General features: G+C 40.3%; 1 protein-coding gene across 4 annotated transcripts in view; it reads right to left on the bottom strand.

Annotated features, from left to right (window-relative positions):
* Cog5 (component of oligomeric golgi complex 5) overlaps positions 1–23,380 on the bottom strand; it is a 310,546-nt gene that overhangs the window by 69,112 nt on the left and 218,054 nt on the right. For all 4 annotated transcript variants that reach the window (XM_087553191.1, XM_087553193.1, XM_087553190.1 and 1 more), the window contains 2 exon segments: positions 4,182–4,292; positions 3,356–3,418 (listed from right to left, as the gene is read on the bottom strand). In XM_087553191.1, coding sequence (XP_087409317.1) covers positions 3,356–3,418; positions 4,182–4,292 — 174 coding nt within the window.

Here is a 23,380-nt window from a genome sequence, read left to right as displayed (position 1 = left end):
GAAGGAAGAAATCACAAACTGAAATTTTGGAACACTTGAGGCAGAATAAAGATGAAAGGAGAAATGATCAAAACTGTGGTGCTTCAAAGGAAACTGTACAAGTCTAAGTGCTTATTCTGGCTGTTACAAGGAAAAAACAAAACCGGTCAAAGATTAGTGTTGAGGGCAGGGAGACGCTCTGTGGTTTAAACACCTTCACACAGCACAAGGACCTGAGTGCATCTGCATTGTCCAGGGAAAGTTTGCTATTTGGTGTGGTCTGTAAGTCCATTGCTAGTTGTAGGGCTGGGGCCAGGCACGGGAGGATCTCTAGGCATCTCTGGCCAGCCAGTCTAGCTAATGGATGAGCTTTAGGTTCAGCGAGAGATTCTGTCTTTAAAAATAAGGTAGAGGGACTGGAGAGATGGCTCAATGATTAAGAACACTGGCTGCTCTTCCACAGAACCTGGGTTTGATTACCAGTATCCACATGGCAGCGCACACAGTCTGTTACTCCAGTTCTAGGGGACCTGACACTGTTCTCTGGGTTCTGTGGGCAATTCATGGCTCGCATGCTGGCTTGCTTGGTTCCGTCCGTCCATCCGTCCTTCCTTCCTTCCTTCCTTCCTTCCTTCCTTCCTTCCTTCCTTTCCTTCCTTCCTTCTTTCCTTCCTTCTTTATTTTTCTTTGGTTATTTAAAAAAATAAAAAGTTTGTAGAATCCTGAATAGATAACTATTAAAAAAGAAAAGATATCAACAATATAAAATGTTGGGGCTATCACCAAGAGTCCTACAATATTAAAGAACAGTTAAGTGACTCTTAGACATTATGCTGATATACTGGATGACTTCGATGAATAGACAGATACCTGGCAAGTCACAAAATCAAAACTCATTTCAAGGTAAATAAAGAAACCAATTAAATGGCCAAATCTGCACTCATGAACTTCCTATAAAAAAGCACAGCTCAGAGGGCTTTAGTAATGGAACTTATTGAGACCAATACTAAACTGGTAAAAGAAGAAGGTAATGGTGAAGAAAATTATATAACAATATCTTTTATGAATAGGGACATAAGCACTCTTAACAAAAATCAAGTAAACCAAACACAGGAATATATAACAAGGGCAATACATCAAGACAAGGGTTTTGCAGGAGATTTAGAGTAAATTACTGTCATGTATCTTATTAACAAAATAAAAGGGACAAAACTGTACTATGATATCAATTGTTTAAGAAAAGAACAATACTATTGCTAATTTAAAATTTTCAGGAAATTAGAAATAGACAATTTGTTTAATTTGGCAAAGGTCATCTATGACCTTTATAGCTGGATGAGTTTTCGATTTAGGACAATCAGAAACACTGGGAACAGAAAGCATTTTGGGGAATGCCATCATATTAAAGATAAGCGTGAATTAATAATTACCAAAGGAAACAGAAGGAGATCGTGGTACATTCCATATGCTCTTTACAGACCGTCAAAGTCTATAATACATTTTAAAAGAACTTTCCTAAAATAGCCATGATTATAAAAATATCAGAGCCTCAACAATCTGCAATATTCCCTGAGAGAACATCAAACCCACAAAATAAAAGAGAAGTGACACCACATTCCCATATGTAACTCAAGCAAGACTGTCACTATCTACAATGAGACAAACTCACCAAGATGGACCAGAATAACTTTGCCAGAGTGATTAATGCCCCGCACCCCATGGCTGTTGGAATGAAAGGGCTCTGTGCTTGGTACATGTTAGCTAGCTCTCATGAGAAGACAGGACAATGTGGGACACAGAGATGATGACCCGCTCTTCCCTGCTGGCATCCAAGAGTTGCAGAGTCTTCAGGTTTGTCTTAGTGGTTCAATTTTATCTATGATAATCCATGATCTGGGAAACTTGTCCTAAAAACAACTACTTCACTATGGCAGCTTCCATCATGTTTAGTAATGAGAGAAGCACACCGGGAGAAAAGAGGACAGAGAAACGTGCAACTCCCCTCTTATCCTCAACACATCAGATCTGCACACACAAACGTGTCATCAGATCTGCACACATGAACGTGACATCAAACCTCTGCACTCACAAACGTGTCATCAGACCTCTGCACACATGAACGTGTCATCTGATCTCTGCACACATGAACGTGTCATCTGACCTCTGCACACATGAACGTGTCATCTGATCTCTGCACACATGAATGTGTCATCTGACCTCTGCACACACGAACGTGACATCAGATCTCTGCACACATGAATGTGACATCAAACCTCTGCACTCACAAACGTTGTCATCAGACCTCTGCACTCACAAACGTGTCATCTGATCTCTGCACTCACAAACGTGTCATCTGATCTCTGCACACACGAACATGACATCAGATCTCTGCACACATGAACATGACATCAGATCTCTGCACACATGAACGTGTCATCTGACCTCTGCACTCATAAACGTGTCATCTGATCTCTGTACACACGAATACATGTCACTGCTCTACTACCTGTTTGGCACCAGCCCAGAAACTTTAGACAAAATTTGGTTTCCAAATCTCCCCCCTTTTGTTTAATGTCTGTCCCCCAACCTCCAGCCTTCCTTCAACAAATCCCTGGATGCATTTGTCCAGCATTTATTTGTAGGCCTCCATGTCCCCTTCATCTTTTAAACTCTGTGTTTATGATCTAAACAGTTTATATTTGTTATCTCACAAGGGTGTACTGTAACATTTTATCAATCGGGTAATTAAGGCAAGGAGCTGAGATGCGGGCACAGGTTGCTTGGTTTCAGTGTCTCTGTTAATAGGGCATCAATTACTATTATGAGGTAATGAGTCACTGTGGCGAGAAACATATACATATGTATTTTGAAATAAGATTTCTAAACATTGGCATTTCCGACATTTGGGACTGGATCTAGATTGTGGGGTGACTGTGCTTTATATTACAAAGTACTTAGTGAAGACCTCCATTCACTCGATGTCTGTAGTAACTCTACCTTGAGTTAAGGGCCACCTCAAATGTCTCCAATATTGTTAAACATCACTTAGGGACAAGTCTATTGCTGAAGAACCTCTGCTTTGCGATGTTGGTAAGATCTGCTACGAGACACAGGAACAGTACAAAACCTCTCCATAATGCAACTGCTTCAAGTCAAACACTCTACAGAGAACAGCACCTGCTTACAGTCAAACACTCTACAGAGAACAACAGAGCCCATTTGTCCAGAAAATACAAACACATTCTCTTCTCCAGAATAATCAACAATGAACAACTTTGAGCATATTCTGAATTATTCTGAGAACAATCTTCTATTTAGCCAAAAAAACATTAAAACCACTTTGATACAGACATAAACCAAGTTTACATGTCCTTACCTTTAGGGCTGACATTATAGTTTGCTCAGCTGCTGCTGAGAATGAGCTCTGACTGGCAACCACCTACAACAGAGTTTCAATGTAATTACAATTTTGCTTAAGGCATTTATTTTTGTAGACACTAATTTTGACTGGAACATTAACAAAACTTCCCAGAAAATAATTAGCATATTATCATTGCTTTATAGTAATAATATCTCATACCTGCCTTAGAACTAACTTACTGAAAACTACTTTAATATATAAAACAGGCATTACAGGGGAGGCATTAGGCATTCAATTTTAATGATAAGATAAAGGTCAGAAGAGCACTATATTTACTAATTTCTTTAAAAACATTCGTTTTTATTTAGGCTGACTATTGTTTTCACAATATTTAAAACAGTAAGATCAGATGTTTCCATTTCTACAAATCAATATAAATATTAATAAAGAGTGGCCCCTGGTGCCTTGCAGAAATGACTAAAGGACATGGAAGGTTTCTTGTCATTTTATTTCTTTGAACTTTCCTGCTAACTCTTGAGAATATCTTTCATTTAATGTATAAAATATGTATTTTAGAAGGTCAAATTGATAAAAGAATTTTTAAAAATCACCCAAAGTATAATATAGCACTTGAAAATTCATGTGAAGACCACACTTTGATTTTTGTTTTTGTGGTTACTCTTTTCTCTTCTGCTTTGCTTGTTGAATGAGTCTTGTTAAGGAGCTCGGATGGCCTCCCAATGCTTCTGCCTCAGCCTCCCAGGTGCTACCATTATGTGGCTTAGAGGTGCAGTTTCCTTCAGGCCTTCTGAATACTTGGTAAAATAAAGAAAAAGGTCACCTTTGTTACTGACTGGTGCAGCTTAAACAGGGAGTTCACCACACCCACATTTCTCTTCTGTCCTTCAGTGAGAGGCCCAATCACCTGGCTTGCATCTCCTTGAGTAGAGAGCTGTAAGAATTCAACATACAAAGACATTAGCAAGATGACAGCTTGTATCTTTTGTTTGTTTTTGCTTTGTTTGTCTGTTTGTTTAGCCAGGAGATAGTGCATATCTTGCTGACAAAGAGAATGTTAAACAGGAATATTCATTCGGGTCACATTAAATATAGCTTTGGGCATCAGGCACAAGAAATATCCATGGAGGAAACACATCAATGTATGACTCCAGTTAGTCTTCCTAAGACCGTCTGGATTAATACTTCATGGCAATGGGCCATTGAGGCATGTGTGCTCCAATGCCCCTCGTGCCCTGTCATCTGATACATCATCACAGAGACCTAAATAACACTGCAACTGTCAATAGGCTTTGCTGAAAGCAAACCCTAAAATAAGTAATAACTTAAAAGGCAAGGAAAGGAGAAAACCCTTGTGTATAGTCCACAACTATCTTAGTATTCCAAGGAAGTGAATGGTGGAAAGACATAGTCATCATCCTATTTTTTTATAGTCTTTTTAAAAGAAATTGCCCATGACTGAATTATGTGTGTATGGGCAATAAGAAGTAAAATTATAAACTTTCATTTCCTCATTCTTACTTCTCAGAACATGATTTTAAGAGGAAGAACATAGACTGCCTTATTAAATTAATCTATATCAGTTACAGTTTAGATTTAAGAAAAAGACCCACGCATCAACCACTCTCATGATGATGCCATTACAGCCTAATTCTCTAGAACATTGTTATCCACAGGACATTATGTAGGCTCCCTTCATAGCTGGAGATCACTTCTTAGGCATATGCAGTACTGACGTTTTAGGAGACAGAGCAGAAAACATCTCCTACTGTCCTATAACCCAGGTAACCATGACAAAAAGAACCTCTACTTTACCTTTCTCCTTCCTTTTGATAAGTTCTTACAAATGTATATTTTCAAAATTAAATTCAACCTCTACTTTTTCAATACAAATAAAACAGTATTAATTGTTTATAAAAGAGAGTACTAGTTTGTTAAAGCTGTTAATCCATCACACTGGTTATGAAGTCAACCTAAGAAGGAAGTCCAACCAAGTTAAGGAAGTCTTTCAGGAAGATCAGATTTCTAACTTGAAATCAAGTTAGTTCCAAAATTGTCAATATGTATTTAAGTATGTGGAATGAAAAAAGCTTTCTTTTCCTATAGTAACCAGCACTCAGAAGAGCTCACAAATCCAACTTACTCAGCTGACAGTGTGGAGAACTTACCCCTCTCAAGGACAAGTCTTGTAGGAGAGGGCTCTGTGAGGTGCCCATGGGGTTTGGTACTAGGGAGGCGCTCCTACAGTAGAATGGCAACAGCTAACGTGGGGCAAGAATACATGCAGATGTTACTCTCACTTTCCTGGGCATTTATGCCACAAGCTTCAGGGCACGAGGGTGCATGCTTGTGGTCACAGTTACCAAGGAGGCTGAGGGAGGCTCCCGTCCACCAGTTCAAGGCCAGCAGAATGTGGTTAAGAAAAAGGAAGCTGTGACCTGAAACTATACACTCTTTAAGATCTAATCTCTCTTTGTAATCTCAAAGTAATTTTGAAGAATAAAGGAATGGAAAAGATGTGAAATTTTTTTCAGTGTAGTTATTTTATACTTAACTAAGGGAAAAACTTACTGCTAGAAAACTGTGGGACTCATTTTATTATTGAGGGTTGGTCCTTTTGTAAAGTTCTGTCACTACAGAAGCCCATTTCACATCTACTAGGAAGCTATATAGAACAATACATAATCAAAAATATTGGTCTGAAGAAAAGGAATGCTCAAAACTCCTCTTGGGAGTATATTGTAGCCACTTTGGAAATATTCCAGGAATTTGTCAAAAGCAAATATGAATTTAACTTAGTAACCTAGCAATTAAAGTCCCAGTTTATACAAGAAAAATTATAAGGCATATTCACTTAGATGTAATGTTCACACAATCAAATAGTCATATAATATCATTCATATGATAGCTTAAAGTTAAAACACAAATGCCAACCAACTTATAAAGTGAATATATACATCAACATCACTTGGCAATTAACATGGAGCCACATGCTAATACATGGTATATCATGGAAGAGCCCTGAAAACAATGTAAGCGCAAGAAGCCAGTCACATAATAAACTACCTTATTTACAGAGATAACTAGCGTAGAGAGATCCGCGGAAATGAAAGATTAGTACTTGCATTGAACTGAGGTACAAATGAATGTGGCATTTACTGTGAGGTGAACTGGTTTATGAGCACACTCAAGCCACCAAGTGGGACACTGGGCTCACTGCGGCAGATGCCCTAAAGTGCTTCTGGTTTTTTATTTTGTTTTGTTTTGCTTCATGAAGGACAGAGGAATTCCAGATTTCCAGATTGTCTAGGTTCCTGACTGATGCTTTGACAGTCTGGTTGAGCTACAGTTAAGAAAAAATGCCAAGTTCAATACAGTTACACAGTTGTACAAGGAAATTATATACTTATGGGAGCAAATTAAGATAGTATATCTGAATGAAAACCAAGGAACAAAAATAAAGGCACTACTGTGGAACTAGTTTTGAGGAAGGGAGAACTGGATCTGCCTGTCATCCTGACCTCACTGTGCAGCGTGATATGCAGCCCACTCAGCTAGTGGTCCCCGCATCTCACCAACACTGCCTGTCACTCTCCCTTAGGGAAACAATCTAAGGGAAAACAGTACAAGGAACACTATGTCCCTACACTTACCTAGTCTGTTAAACATGACTCTGTTTGTGTTTGCCCTCTCTTCTTTCTGTTCCCTCACACACATACATAGATAACTGTTTTCTAAATCACACATGGATTATGGCTGATAATCTGCTTTCTGAATCATACATAGATTATGGTTCTTTACCCCCAAATCTATCAGATCGTATCTTTCTTAAGATGGGACATTCTCTTACAAAACTATAATTCTTTTATCAACTTTGAAAATTTACTTTGATAATGTGCTTTTATTTGGGACCCATCAAATCTACAAGGGGTTCTGGTTCCTTTTAATGGGAAGCAGGATTAGAGGCCAAGACTAAGACACTAAGCATTCTCATAGCTACTGACCTCTGTGATCACTCTTAGTTACTGAAGCAGACAAGTCTTTGATTCCCTGGACCTCCACTTCCCTCAGCCTTCATCCTCCAGAGTAACTTGTCTACCTTTTTCTGTGGTTACATATCTTGCTGTCCAACTCTTCTACCTTTCATTCAATCTTACTGGTGTCAATGACTCCCATTTTTCCTTATTTCCACACTTTCTGGCTTAGATTCCATAAAGTTTTAACATCCATGTACCTGACTTCAATTTGGGTCTGGATAGTCTATCAATTTTATACACAAGGGGGAAGAGAGTCTAGGATGAAAGGATTCATGCAGAAAAAAAATCTTTCTTGGTTAAGCAACACCCACACCTGATGTGAGATGTCAATGAACTTCAGGGACCACACTCTCAATCTACGACTATCAAACTACAGTGCCAGGCAGCTTGGTTACAGATGCCATTCGCCTTCTCAGAGACAGGCAAGACTGTCCAAACCATGGTCCTCTGTTCTTCGTCTCCAAAACCTCAGTTCTCCTTACTCCTGCATAGCTTCATCCAGGAGTATTCAGAAACTTTGTATCTGATAGTGCTCCACATACCCCTAGATAATATCTTATTAAAAAGATATTATCCAATATCTTGTCCAATTATCTGTCAGTGTCCCAGTCATTTCACAAGTGCACAGAAACCATCCTTTATCTTAATTACTTAGGGCCCAAGTTGTGTCCTGTTTCTGCTGTATTTCTATCCCCGCCCCCTTCCCAATGGGTAACTTTCACAAACATTTTAGCAGCTTTCCTTTCTAGAAAAATCTACACAATGGAGTACTATTCAGCTATTAAAAACAATGACTTCATGAAATTCGAAGGCAAATGGATGGAACTAGAAAATATCATCCTGAGTGAGATAATCCAATCACAAAAGAACACACATTGTATGCACTCACTGATAAGTGGATATTAGGCAAAAAGTTCGGAATGCCCAAGATATAATTCATAGACCACATGAAGCTCAAGAAGGAAGACCAAAGTGTGGATGCTTCCGTCCTTCTTAGAAGGAGGAACAAAATACTCAGGGGAGGTAGAGGGTGGGAGGGACTTGGGAGGAAGAGTGGAGGGGAGGAGAAAAAGGCATGGAAGGATAAGATATGGGAAGAGACAGCGGAGATGTACAGAGGGTCAGAAAACTGAACAGAGGTGTGTAGCAATGGGGGATAGAGACTAGGGGTAGCCACCAGCAAGTCCCAGATGCCAGGAAAGCAAGAGGCTCCCAGGACCCAATAGGGATGAGATTAGCTGAAATGCCCAACAAAGGGGAAGGAGAACCTGTAGAGACCATATCCAGAGGTTAGGCAAGGCCCCTGGTTGGGGGATGGGGACACCCACTCATCTCCAAATTTTTAACCCAGAAGGGCTCCTGTCTAAGGAAATATGGGGGCAAAGTGTGGAGCAGAGGCTGAAGGAAAGGCCATCCAGAGACTGCCCCACCTGGGGATCCATCCCATATACAAGCACCAAACCCAGTCACTACTGCAGATGCCAAGTGCTTGCTGACAGGAGCCTAATATAACTATCTCCTGAGAGACTCTGCCAGATCCTGACAAATACAGGGGTGAATGCTTGCAGACAACCATTGAACTGAGCATGGGGACACCAATGGAGAAGTCAGGGAAAGGACTAAGGAGCTGAATGGGTTTGCAATCCCATAGGAAGAACAACAATATCAAACAACCAGACCCTGTCCCCCAGAGCTCCCAGGGACTAAAGCACCAACCAAAGAGTACACATGGACTGACCCATGGCTCCAGCTGCAAATGTACAACAGGATGCCCTTATCTGGCATCAATGGAGGGGAGGCCCTTGGTCCTGTTAAAGCTTGATTCCCCAGTGTAGGGGAATGCCAGCAAGGTAAGGTAGGAGTGGGTGGGGGAACACCCTCATAGAAGCAGGGGGAAAGGGAATGGGAGAGGGAGGAACCAAGAAAGGGAATAATATTTGAAATGTAAGTGAATAAAGTAGCCAACATAAATAAATGAATGAATAAATAAATAAAATCTCAAAAGAAGTTTGCACTTCTCACCACTCACTTTCTGACCCTCCTCTTTTAGCCTACCCATCTACAAAGACAACCCCTATCAAAGTCACAACAGAGTCGCACATTGACAAAATTGTGATTATCATCTGACTCTGATCAGCAGCTTGACACAGTGGTCAAACTCCTCTTCCAACACTTTCCTAGCAGCCTTATGAACATCACTACACTCATCATCTCTATGAACATCTCTTGTCCTCCCTAGGCTAGGCATTCATAGGTTCGCTTCTCTACTGGTTCCTCCTCCTCACTGTCCGACCTGTAATCTCTTCTTCTCCCGAGATAACTGCTCTCAATGCACTAAATCCAGCAGCACTGACATGGAGATTACATTAGTCTTTGTTGTGAGAAGCTGTCTTATGCTTTCTCGGATGTCTTGGCAGAACTCTTGACTTTCAAAAACTAGACACTAGCTCCCCCAACCAAAAACAACAATTTAAGGCATCTACAGATGCTGGGAAATGTCCTAGGAGAAAGGAAAAGAGAACAGAAAATCCTCTTTGACTAAGGGCCAAGGAAGTGTGCTGAAGTGTGCTGTCTTGTCTTCTCACGAGTTCTCCAGATGTTCTCGGTGACTACTCAGCCTATTTGCTATTTCAAATTTAATATGCCCAAAGTGAAACTGTTGATTCTCATCTTCCTGAACCTTCCATTTTTCCATATTTTTGTTTTGTTTTGTTAATCTCAGCATGTGGCATGCCTCACTGTAGCAACCTGGGCTAGCACCCCTGGGATTATTTTTAACTCTATCATTTTGCAAGTTTAATTTGCTGTTAATCACCTCATACCAGATCCACGCTTTTACCATTGAGGACCAAGGGTGTCTTAGCATTTACAGTTATTTATTCTGTATGTATGCATGTGTGCCCAAAAGTGTGTATGTGAACCATGTGCATGCATGAGCCTATGACGTGAAGGGGGTTGTCACATCCCTGGAAGTGGACTTTCAGATGGCTGTGAGCTAGCACTGGGATACACAGCAACCAAGCCCAGGTCCTCTGCGAGGGCAGGAAGTGCTCCTAACCACGGGGACCACTCCCTTTTAGATCTTTGTACCCAGAACCTCATAGTTTCCTTTCCCTCCCTCCTTTCTTCATTTCATTCCTTCCCTCCTGCTCTTTTCTCTTTCCTTTCTTTTCCCCACCTTCTCTCACTAGAGACTAGCCCTGGCTGGCCTAGATCTCACTATGTACTACAAACTGGCTTTCAAACTTGCTGCGATCCTCCTGCTTTGGCCTTTTGAGTGTTGAGATTACACGTATGATCTACCACATCTGACGATGAAGTTAGATTTAGAGTTAACCAATAATCCAACATAAACTTAAAATTAATAGTAACATCTGTATAGTATTTAAATGTACTTAGTTTATTTATCTGATACTCAACATAAACATTTTTAGTTTTTTTCATGGGTTAACTCTTATTTTAACTCAATCATCATTTCTTTCAATGTTTGTATCTGAAACCAAAGATTATAGTTTATTTCCATGAAGATTTGTGTTATCTGTTTATTTTTAAAATAGCATCTACATTTTAGGTCATTGGTAAAAATGTTGTATAAGTGAGGACATATTTTCTTCATGACAAACTGTTATTAATGAGTAAATGACTTGGCAAGTCCAGTCCAGGACCGGCCAGTTTGCATATTTACATCAAGCCCACAGGGTCAATACAAATACTTTTAATTATCTAATATCTATGGATAATAGCTGCATAGCTTCTCCCTGACATGTAAGTCTAGAAGCCCTCGCAGAAAGGAGAGCCAGTTTCAAAAGGCATTGGGAACCCACAGGACTGTAAAGGATTTTCATATCTGAACAAGCTTTGGCCCCAAGTTAGGCTGTGTTTAGAAACATTATAGAAAAATTCCTTAGAGCACTCCAGAGGGAAGGTACCACAGAGAGCCTTGCCTGCCATTATTTGATGTTCTTGAAAAGCTAAAACCTGTGTTCTTTGTTTTCTAAAATAGTTTTATGTGATCACAAGCAAATACTTAGAGATGTTTAAGAAAATGAACAGTAAATTCCACAGATTACCAGTCTTGGTTGCACAGTTACTATTCATGATACTCATTTGTGTTCTACATCACTCTATCACTTAGTTTTATCTTTTGGAGGGGTTCAAGGCAGAGTTTCTTTGTATAATAGTTCTGGCTGTTCTGGAACTCTACTTGTAGACCAGGCTGTCCTCAAACTCACAGAGATCCATCTGCTTCACCATCCTGAGTGTTGGGATTAAAGCATTGGTCACCATGCTTGGTTCTTCAATCTATTTCATAATCTTATTTTATTTTAAAATTATTTAAAAAATTTTCACTATAGTCACTGTACATGTTACATAAGGGCATTTTATTTTAGTATAATATTTTTATTAATTATTTAAAAATTTCATACATTTATTTTGATCCTATTCATTACCTGACTCTACCTATCTCATCCCCAATCCCTCCCCCAAGAGCCATCCTCTTATAAAGGGCTGCTTACATATATTCACAGGTGCGCATCCACTCACTGGAGTGCAGTCATCCACCCAGAGGCCATATCACGCCTGCATTCTCAGAGAAGTATATCCTCACACTGAGTGTACTCACCATAACACCCTGCCCCCCTAGTTTTATATAGTGAACCATCTCAAAATCAATTGAGTATCGCTACACTTGTTTCCTTGAACTTCACCTCAGCTTACATAGTTTTTATTAATAGTAGCTTGTTCATTTGTTTCTTGAGAAAGGGTCTCTATATATAGTCCAGCCTGCACTAGAACTTAATATGTAAGCCAAACTGACCTAAAACATTTTGCAAAATGTCCTTGGTATTTATACATTTTTTCTTTCTATCATTGTCTTTGCTATTCTATTGTATGAATTTATCTTTTTTTTTATCCATTCTGTAGTTCTCAGTTGTCTGGAATATACTGAGGAGTATAAAGAATTGTCTATGATACTTGCTAGTTGAATGACTTGCAGCTTGAACTTCTATAGCTATAACACATAACTAATAATAAAGATCAAAGCAAAGTACACTGTATAAACTGAAAACACCTTTAAAATACAACGTATTAGTATTTTTTAAACTCTAGTTATTCTCTTGTACTTTACTTAATTCTTTTCTCCTGTGATGGTGAACATTATGTTCACAAGTTTAAAAATCACTGTGTTTAAGAGAACTATAAAATATAAATGCCTCTAATTTGTGAGGCCTCCCCAACCAAGAAAAAATAACCTCCCACAATGCTGGGGGCTGGTCTTACACAAACCATGTGTTTCCACCTGCTTCTCCAAAGGAGCTTGCTTGCCCTTGACTGAGTGTGGGCAGATGTGTGCTTGACTGTATGCAGGTGGGATGTGTGCCTGATTGTATGAAGGCAGGAAGTACACAGCCTTGTGGGCTTGCCTTTATAAACCCCTGACTAATGTAGTCTGGAGCTGCATCCCCTCAGGTGCATTCTCGAGCAGTCCTGGCAACCCGAGTATCTGGCACCACTATTTAACTAAGCCTTTAGTTGTTAAATTTTATTCATGCTTATGGTGAATCTGTGCAACCCCAGACATATAGCACTACTCGTCTTAATCCCTTTGCTTATGGCTTGTTCCACTGCTGGACTGGCTGGAAACTGCAGGGACAGATAAGGATTTACATATCAGGGCCATACCCAGGTGAAGCTGTCTGAAGGTACCAAGTGGGCACCTCTCTGTGGTATGTGGTTACAAAGTGTCCTGTACAGAGCCCCTCTACCTCAGAGTCTTCCACTCAGCTTGAATTACTTCAACATTGCCCCCAGTCATTTCTTGCACTTGCAGTCCTTTAAGTTCACCTTAGGAGTTGACAAATATATTATACTGAATGTCTAGTCAGTGACCTGAGAGCTACTAGAGTCACAGTTGCCATTTTAAATAAGAGTTATTGGAGCTGACAAAACTGCACAAGGTTGCAAGAACATAGTACTAAAGTAGGAACAATAAGGAATTCTACATACTAAAGTACGAGAATGCATACATGGACAATCATGTTACATCATACTGCCATCTAAAAAGACTTTAGAAACCAAAAGAATTGTGTTTGAGCTTCAGACATCTGTCTCTCTGTCTCTGTCTAGCACACAGACATACAAGCAAATCTAAAAGCTAAACGAATCCTTAAATAATTCCTAGGTACAAGAAAGAAATGATACTCTTCTTTAAGCTATGTGAAAAGTATTTTTCTGAGCTCATATCTGAACATCTGTGCGGTGGGAGCAGCACATGAATTCTGGATCTGGCAAACAACTGCTGAGCCCAGATCTGCACAGTGAGCTACAGTGGAGGCGCAGGACACTCTGTCCTTGCTAATTCGTGAATGAAATGCCCACGAGCTCCCCAAACACCCTGAAGACAAAATCAAAGCAAAAATTGGCAATAAGGGAAAGACAAATCAAAGTTTCTAGACAGAAAATGTGCTGTGGGGATCACTAAAGCTGACTTGGAAAAGTGTCTAAAAGGAACAAAAACAACAACAAAAATGCATTATAGATTCTGAATTGTAAAAGAATAATTTCCTTTCTAGATTGCATAGAAATACCAATTAGCTCTATTACCATGCTCTCCCATTAATGCTATGGGAATGTCAAGACTACAGGATAACTTTTTAATGTGTGTATTTTTTTTCAAAATCATTCACTTTATTTTTTAAAGATTTATTTATTTTATGTGTATGAGTGCTCTCCTGCACTCCAGAAGAGGGCATCAGATCCCATTATAGATGGTTGTGAGTTACCATGTGGTTACTGGGAAATGAACTCAGGACCTCTGGAAGAGCAATCAGTGCTCTTGACCGCTGAGCCCTTTCACAAGCCCTTCAAAATCTTTTAAACAACTTTTCTATATGCACACATTAAAAACTTACAAGACAAAGCTTGTAGTAGAATTTCACAGAGGACAGCAACGTGGCAGACAACCCACCCTATAGTGCTATCCTGGATAAAAAAGGGTAAATATTATACATTCAACACAGACATCTTTAATAAAACTATTGAAACAAGAGCTGGCTGACAAACCCTCCTTTATACCTACACTCATTGTTCTGGAAGTGATGAGTCCAGTTTTCTAATTACCATGGTAATTTTTAACTGAGTCATCTCCTTGGTAATGTAGTTGCTTTGTATTTATGCTTGTGTATCAGATAATTTCATTATAGTTTACCCAATGCACATTTAAGACAAAATGCTTTTCTCTAACATGTTTTCTGTCCAATAGAGACTCATGTCAAAATTAATCATGTATAATGGACATTTATTATTATTGATGAGCTTTTTACATGACTCTCAGATTGTCATGCCTGCCTCCAATGTATACAAAAGACATCAGGACAGAAATCGTAGCCCTCTCATGTCCTCTTAATAGGAATCCAGTAAGTGATTATGTCTACAGACTCACCAGACACAATCTACAAGGAACCTCTAGTCTACCTTCTATCTGCATTTTTTGACATACAATACAATAATCTCAAATGCAGTTAATGATTCTTCCAAATATTTAGATCAAGGAGCCTAAGAGGAAATATTTTAGTCACTGCTCTATTTCTATGAAAAGATTCCATGATTAAGTCAGTGCTCATCAAAAGAAAACATTTAACTGGGGCTTGCTTTTTATTTCTGAAGGTTAGTCCATCATCATGATGATCGGAAGCAAACAGGGAAAGCCCTGGAGCAGTAGCTGAAAGCTTTACATCCTGGTCTGCAGGCAAAGAGAGAGAAAGAGAGAGAGAGAGAGAGAGAGAGAGAGAGAGAGAGAGAGAGAGAGAGAGAGACAGACAGAGAGAGAGAAACATACATTGGGCCTGAAGTGTGCCTTTGAAACCTCAAAGCCCAATCCCAGTGACACACTTCTTTAAACAAGGCCAAACCTCCTAATCCTTTTGTTCCTCAACTGTGGACTAAGCATACAAATATATGAGTCTATGCGTACCATTTTCACTCAGACTACATATTCCTCTAGAAGAAATGTATACTAAGGAAAGAATATAGAAAAATCAAGGAAATAAAATCCTTGATGATTAAAAGTGGGACGACACAGGCATGCTAGGCAGTTCACATGATAGTAAGAGAATATGAAGAGACGCTTTGTTATAAATTACTTAAAAACAAAATGTATTCTCTATGTAGTAGTCTCAGGAAAGGAGCAGAAAGAGCCAAGTCAAAGCTTTCAGACATAAAACACTCTACTGAGAGGGACTTTGTGACGTTCTGTAACTGGGACCAGAGCGTGCATATGTCACCTAGGGCCACCTGCTGAATATGCTGAATACGGTTACACCAGAAAAGGCCATCTGCCATACAAACTGGAAGGAAATAGCCTGTCATGAAGGCTTCAGTCAACAGGAGAAATTAAACTATTTGGTTACTGTTTACTTGCCCAAAAAGGACTTTTTTTTTAAATTAGTTTCTTGTAGGAACTCAATCTATGACATAGATGAAAACGACTTTTTGAAATTTATTTTTGTTGTGTATGTATGTCATGTGTCTATGTCTTGGTTCATGTGTGGAGGCTAAAAAACAACCTTCAGGACTTCCCTTTGACCATGGCATCCTGGGATGAAAATCAGGCTTGACAGAAGGACTTATACCTGTTGGGCCATATCATTCGTTCAATAATTCCTTTTTATTTAAGCTCATAAATCAAGTGCTTTCCTCACAGATTACAGCATACATTTAAAACTATAAGAGTTATGATTACATATGATTTACATCAATGTCAGTTTTCCTTTGAGTATATAAATTATATATTCTCACAAACTATAAAATATTCATAAAAGGTAAATACAATTTACACCATTAAAACTTATATTTTATTTATTCGGATCTGTTTTTTCAGATGCACAGCAAAAGACAAGTCCACAATTTATACAGAAATTCCTTATTTCTTGGGACATTTACCTACCTAAATTTCCATGGTAAAAATGACTAATTAGTCTTAGTGTTAAACCCACAAGAAACATTAAAGGACATCTCTCCCCGCCTATGTTCCAGTTCTCTGGTTTCATGGGTGGATGTAGGGCATTACCTTAAGGAGGTGGCAACTGTGTCCCTGAGGCTGTAGAACCTCACTGGTCTCCCACTGTCCCCTTGCTGTAGCAGTGACCCACGCTGGCTAGCAGGTGGACACAGCTGCCTTTCCATTCATCTCACAGCTCTGGCTTAGGGAATTGGAATGTTTCTATTTCCTTGTTTTTTTTTCCCTTTTAAATTTCAGGGGTTTTGTGAATTCTGCCCTTATTCTAAGGGTTAAGCCTTCTCTTCCTTGATATTTTGGTATTTCCAAGTGCACTAAGGCAGGACATGGCTCGGGTCATGGCATGCTTTTCAGTCGGTTTGGAGTTTAGTTTTTGAGACATTCTGAAATTACATCTAGAAGTTCACAGGATGTTTTCCTTGCTATTTTAAAAAGTCTTTTTTAGAAGAATTATTTATTTTATTTTATGTATATTAGCCACCATGTGGTTGCTGGGAATTGAACTCCTGACCTCTAGAAGAGCAGTTAGTGCTCTTAACCAATGAGCCATCCCTTCAGTCCTTCACAGGAGTTTTTCTTTTCACTCTTGGTCTTTATTGTCTAGATGCTGAATTTCTTGAGCACTTTATTACTTGATCAAAGTGTTACTACATACTATTTAAATGACAAGGACAGTGGTCTGCAATCACAGGACCGACCTGACAGCAATGCTGCAATGTGACAGTAGACTAAAGCATCACACCAATGTGTTGTGGAAGATAACGGCTTGAGATAGCTCATCTTAGACCCTGCTTATGGGGTGGAGATGAGGAGGAGAGCATACATGAACGAAGTACAGCTGCTCTGTGCACGCATCGGCAGGCCTGTGCCAGTTTATCCCCCCACTCCCCTTTACCTCCTTCACTGCTCAGGCTGCTAAGAATGGACTCAGCTATTTCATCAAACACACGAGCCTCCCAAAGAACTTGAGCTTCATTTTGCTTCAAAGGGTTCTAAGTGCTTGAGCAGCAGATGGGGTCCTCACCTCCCATGACTAGTAACTGGCTCCCAAATATTGGCTCTGTTGATTAAGTCACAGGTATATGTTTAAAAACCAAAGTGTTTGGGGCTGGAGAGATGGCTCAGTGGTTAGAAGCTCTGGCTCCAATTCAATTCCCAGCAATCACATGGTGGATCACAATCATGTGTAGTGGGATCTGATGCCCTCTTCTGGTGTGTGTGAAAATATCGACAGTATACTCACACAGTAAACAAACAAACAAATAAATAAATACATCTTTTAAAATAGTCAAGGTGTTCATCATCATATATATTTATCCTTTCCTGTTTCCCATGATGACTACAACTAGTTTTAGCATTTTCTGACATACAAAAGTCTCTAAAACACAGCATTAGCCTAGAAAAAGAGGTAAGTTAGTAGATTTAGCAAGCAGTCTTAATAGCATGTTAAATGAAAGCACAGACACATGCTGCCTGATGCTTTTCCATCTCCTGCGGTCCCTCAGTAACTGACCTCTAAAGACAGGCATAGAGTTCAAAGGGGAGTGTGCTCATGTTTTTCACCCTGGCAGTTCTGTTAGTGGCATTCTGAGTCAGTACGGCCAACCTCCACTAGAGGACAAGGTTTTCTTCTACTAATTTATAATCCAGCTCCCTTGTTTTCAGTATTTTCTTGAGAATTTACTTTGGGGGTACACGAGGGACAGGGTAAGGGGATCTTAATCCCTCATGGCTCAAAACTCTTAGTCATTCTACCATGAATTAATTAATGCTGGATACCAACAATGGAAACCTTATGAACTCATGGAAACTGAACAACTCAATATTGAGAAAAAAATTAGGAATGAAATAAAAATTAAAATTCTACACTGACTAAAAATGAAAACCCAAATAGCCAAAATGAAGGCACGTCTAAGAGGCACGCTCATAGTACTAAGGGCCTGTGCGAAACTGAAGTGACCTATGTCAGTAACTTAACAACACACCTGAAAGCTCAGGAATAAAAGAAAAAAGAAATCACACCAAAAAATAGAATAACGACAATAAAATACAAAAACAAACAAATAAATAAATGAAACAAAAAGTTGGTTCTTTGAAAAAAATCATTAAGATTGACAAAGTTCCACGGTAGCCACGGTTATACGGAGAAACCCTATCCTAGAATTAAAAAAAAAAAAATTGACACTTATCCACATTAAATCCAAATTAACATAATTAGGGATGAAAGGGGGAACATGCCAGATACCAAGGAAATCCAGAGAATCCTAACATACTTTAAAACCCTGTACTCCAACAAATTCAAATATCTAAAAGAAATGGATAATTTTCTCTATACATAACAGTTAGCAAAGTTGAACCAAGATTAGATAAGAAATTGAAATAGACTTTATAACTCCCAGTGAAATGGAAGCAATCACTGAAAGACTCTGAACCAAAAAAGCCCAGGGCCAGATGGCTTTCTGTAGAATTATACCAGACTTTCAAGGAGGAGTTAATGCAAATACCCAGTAAACAGAATGCACTATCCATATTATAAACCTTTCCTCCTTAGACCCTTATCCTGAGCGCTGATTATCAGTCAATACAACTCATTCCTGTGCTAAAGGAAACAAGTACTTGTTAAAGGGTTGTACTTTGCAATGGAGTCTTGGTGTAGCCATGCCCAAAGCTTTGTTGTGACAATTGTCACAGGGAAACTCTTTTGGTGTTTTGTTTTGTTTTGTTTCCCAAAATCTTAGTGTGTAAAAAGTAAACCACTTGGTGTCAAACTCCAGAAGTTTGGCCAAGAGCTGGCTGGCTAAGGCAAGTTGACCTGAGTTATATTCTCAACTCACCAGGATCAATTTGCTGCCAGCCATGACACTTGCAGGGAGCCCCGCATCACTGGGCAAACTAGAGGGTTACACGTAGAAGAACTGAAATAGATCCATACTAATCACCTTGCACAAAACTAAACTCCATATGGACATTAACGTAAGGCCAGATGCCCCGATTGGGTAGAGGACAGAGTGGGGAAAGGTCTTCACCTCACTGACAGAAGGCTTTCTGAACACAACTCTTATAGCACAGGCACTAAATGGATCTCATGGAACCAACATTTCCTGCATTGCAAAGACCACTGTCATCTGTACCAAGTGGTAGCCTGAAGAATAGGAAACGATGTTTCTTAACCAACTGTATATCCAACCGAGGGCTAATACGCAGCATACATAAAAACCTCAAAAACTGCACGTCAAGGAAACAAAAAACCCACTTTAAAAATGAGGTTCAGCTCTAAACACAAAAGTCTCAAAGAGGAACTGAAGTGGCTGAGACACCCTTAACAAATGTTCAACATCCTTAATCATCAGGGAAATGCAAACCAAAACTCCTTTGAGGTCCATCTTGTACCTCTCAGAATGGCTCAGCTCAATAACACAAGGGACAGCTCATGCTGGTGACGATATGGAGCAAGGGGACACTCATTGCTGACAAGGATGCAAACGTGGACATTCACTGTGAAAGTCAATATGGAAGCTCCTCAGAAAGCTGGGAATTGATCTACTTCAAGACCCAGCTGTACCACTCTTGGGTATATACCCAAGGTATGCTCCATCCTTCTACAAGGATACTTGATCAGCCATGTCCACTGCTGGTTTACTACACACAATAGTCAGAAACTAAAGACATCCTACATGCCCCTCAACAGAAGAATGGATGGAGAAAATGTGATGCATTTACACAATGGAGCTGTGTAATTCAGCTGTTAAAAGAAATATGGCATCATGAAATTTACAGGCACATGGATGAAACTAGAAAAAAAATCACCCTGAGTGAGCTAATCTAGACTCAGTAAGATAAATATGGTATGTTTTTACATGTATGTGGATATTAACCATTAAATAAATGATAACCAAGTTACAATATGTAGACCAAGAGAAGACAGGTATGGAAGAAGGGACTAGTGGGGGACACATAGATCTTCCTGAAAAGGGGAGGTAGAATGGATTTTATGGGTGGCCTGGAGTGGAGGAGGCAAGATCAGAAGGATCAGGTAGGGAGGGGGAGAGAAGATGGGGTTAAGGGAAGGAATGTGGGGAAAGTTAGCTAAAACTGAGGGGCATTTGAGGGGTGGCATGAAAACTTAGTACAGGGGAAGCATTCTAAAGTATGTGAAGGCCATCCTAAGGATGTCTTCAAGTAATAAGGGAGACTCCCTACTGCCCATCTCTTGGCACCAAGGAAAGCTTCCAATATCTGGACTGGACTTCATCCAATTGAGCTGGCCAAAGAGGTCCCATGGAAACCTCCAATTAACGCAGGCTGCTGCCAATGCAAAAGGTTGCTCTTCATAAACATACAGCAAGGCCCCATTGCTCAAAACAACACCCACACCTCTTTGAACATGGATAGGCTGAGCTGGTGCCTATAGGAAGGTATACTGCAAGCTACCAAAAGGGAAATGTAAATTTCACCCTCACCACAAAACCTTAGACCGAACGTTAGTCTGATGTGACTTAAGGTCGGTCACTCCTCAAAATCATGAAATCCGCAGGCAAGTGGATGGAACCAGAAGAAAATCACCCTGAGTGAGGTCACTCGGAAAGACTAATAAGATATGTATCCACTTATTTGTGGATTTTAGTTGTTATTGATAAGCAAGCTGTAATATGTGTGACACTGTGGATCCTGTGGTGTATCACCATGGGTCACACAGTGTGCCCTTTTGCCCAAACAGTTTTACTTGTAAATGTTCATTGCAACGAGTCATTGGTCTGGTTCAAGGCCTCTGGCTTCTGCTACACTATCTATATTATATCCTCACCAAAATGCCTCTCAGAATCTTGTTGTCGCCCTGTGTCACGGAGATCTTGCCACTCTGGGTCTGTAGGACTGGCCCCTCACAGGCTCCAGCAGTGCATAGTTGGGGTGGCCAACTCAAAGCCCTGGATCTGGGCCTGGGTGTTGGCTTCAGTGTTCAGCCTGCAGGCTCTCTTTTGCCAGCACCATCAGGGCCAGGTCCCCTACACTAGCCAGGTGAGCGGGATGGGGTGTTCTCCTGTTTTCTTGCTCTTGGGGAAGGCTCTCCTGTGCCCAAGCTACTAGGACCAGCTCTACCATGCTGCCCACAGGAGGGGTAGGGCCAGCTCTCACATGCTGCCCAGGCAGCTTACTTCTGGGTGTCTTTGGTATGTTTGTAGTGGTTCATGTGCCTCTGAGTCTCTTCTGTGTGCTTGCATATGCCCCAATGCATATCTTAAGATATTGAAAAATGCTAAGCTTATTAGAGGGAGGGAAACAGTGTTTTCTTGGTTGTCTTAGAGATTCCACATGCCACTGCCTGGTATTGCTCATGGATGTTTCAGCAAGTACACTCAAATGGCCCAGCCTCATAGTGACACTGTGAGAGGAATCACCTGTCTGCTGCATGTAATATGTCTCTGTACTAATAGATAACAAGAGAGGCTTGATAATGCTGCACATGAAAATGAGTTCACTTACACTCACCAAATTTGATTGTATTCTTTTTCTTTTAAGAAAAAGCTAATTTCTCTTTTCTCTCCCCAAGTCCATCCTTGGTACCTGCATGTGAAGCACGCTTTATACCTGCCTCACTACCATTACTCCTCCGTCCCCACTCAGCATCTGGTAACTGGTACTGGTAACGTGAGACTGATGACCTAATCCTGGGATAGCGCATTGAAAGGCCGTCTTGCCTCAGGCTACACCAGACTTACATTCTTAGCAGCCCGAGGCAACAAGGGGAGGTCTTCTCTTTGCGTTTCTGAAGGATACTATGCCTGTGTTATTGTGTGTCTTTGTGTTTATGCTGTGCGGAAGGTCCTGACACAGCCTTGCCACTGTTCACGGCTGACAGTTCTTACTCCCAGAAACATACTTTCGAAGCGCATTGTTCTAAGTCACAAGAAAGGAAGTACGCTGTATTGTATACACTAGAACAGGGTAGGATTTTAAAACTATACTTGATCACTAGTATGTTTTTAAAAGATATAAACATTTTATATTCTTGGGATTTCCAAATTAAGTAAAAAGCTTACTAGGCAACTAAGACTAATCCTTCTGCTGGGCCATGTAGTACATGCCTTTAATCCCAGCACTCAGAAGGCAGAGGCAGGCAGATGCCTGGATTCAAGGCCAGCCTGGTCTACAGAGTGAGTTCCAGGATAGCTGGGGCTACATGGAGAAACCCTGTCTCAAACAAACCAACATACATTAATAGTAAGAAAACCAATCCTCGCTATGACAATTTCTGGAAAGCCAAATTACTTTAAAAGTCTTGCTGGGCATGCTACTGCAGACAACTGAGGCAGGAGGACTAAGGGCTGGAGGCCTGCCTAGGAGCAGAAAGAGCTGGGAGGCAGCTGAAGGAACTAAGCAGGGAGATTCAAAGCAAGCACTTCTTTCGCTTCAGGTAGGATGGGTGAGTCAGATGCATAAAACAGCATGTGTACACACACACACACACACACACACACACACACACACACACATACACACACACACTGATAGGATTCGGTTGGGATGAGGTCATGATTTTTCTCTGACGCTGTCGCCATGTTCCTCCTTTTGCTCTATGACATGGCTTCATCAGCATTTTTGCATCTGCATTCTTTACTCTTATGTTGGGAGCCCAATGGTTGTGCTTACAAGGCAGCACTAGGGAAACCTGGAATGTTAAACACGTAGGGCTGTCTTTCCAAAGAAAAACCTAGAAGGCTGAGAATGGAGGTGACTAATAGCCTAGGTAACCCTGTGGTATGTGTAGGGTCAGGCTGTCCCTGGCTCCCTCAAGTTCCTACAACCAGTAATGGAGGTGGCTAATAGCCTAGATGACCTCTACATTATTTATATGATAAAGGCCGCACCAGATCCTCTCCTGGGCCCTGAAGATCAAACATGGAGTTCTAACGGAAGAAGTGACATGTACTTTGAGAAGAGTTTCAATGTAACTATGCCGCCTTGTTC

Source organism: Rattus norvegicus, chromosome 6 (genome assembly GCF_021556685.1).
Source record: "Rattus norvegicus strain SHRSP/BbbUtx chromosome 6, alternate assembly SHRSP_T2T, whole genome shotgun sequence".
NCBI lineage: Eukaryota > Metazoa > Chordata > Mammalia > Rodentia > Muridae > Rattus > Rattus norvegicus.
The sequence above is the reverse complement of the archived record's forward strand: the minus strand, read 5'-3'. Positions and strand labels throughout refer to the sequence as shown.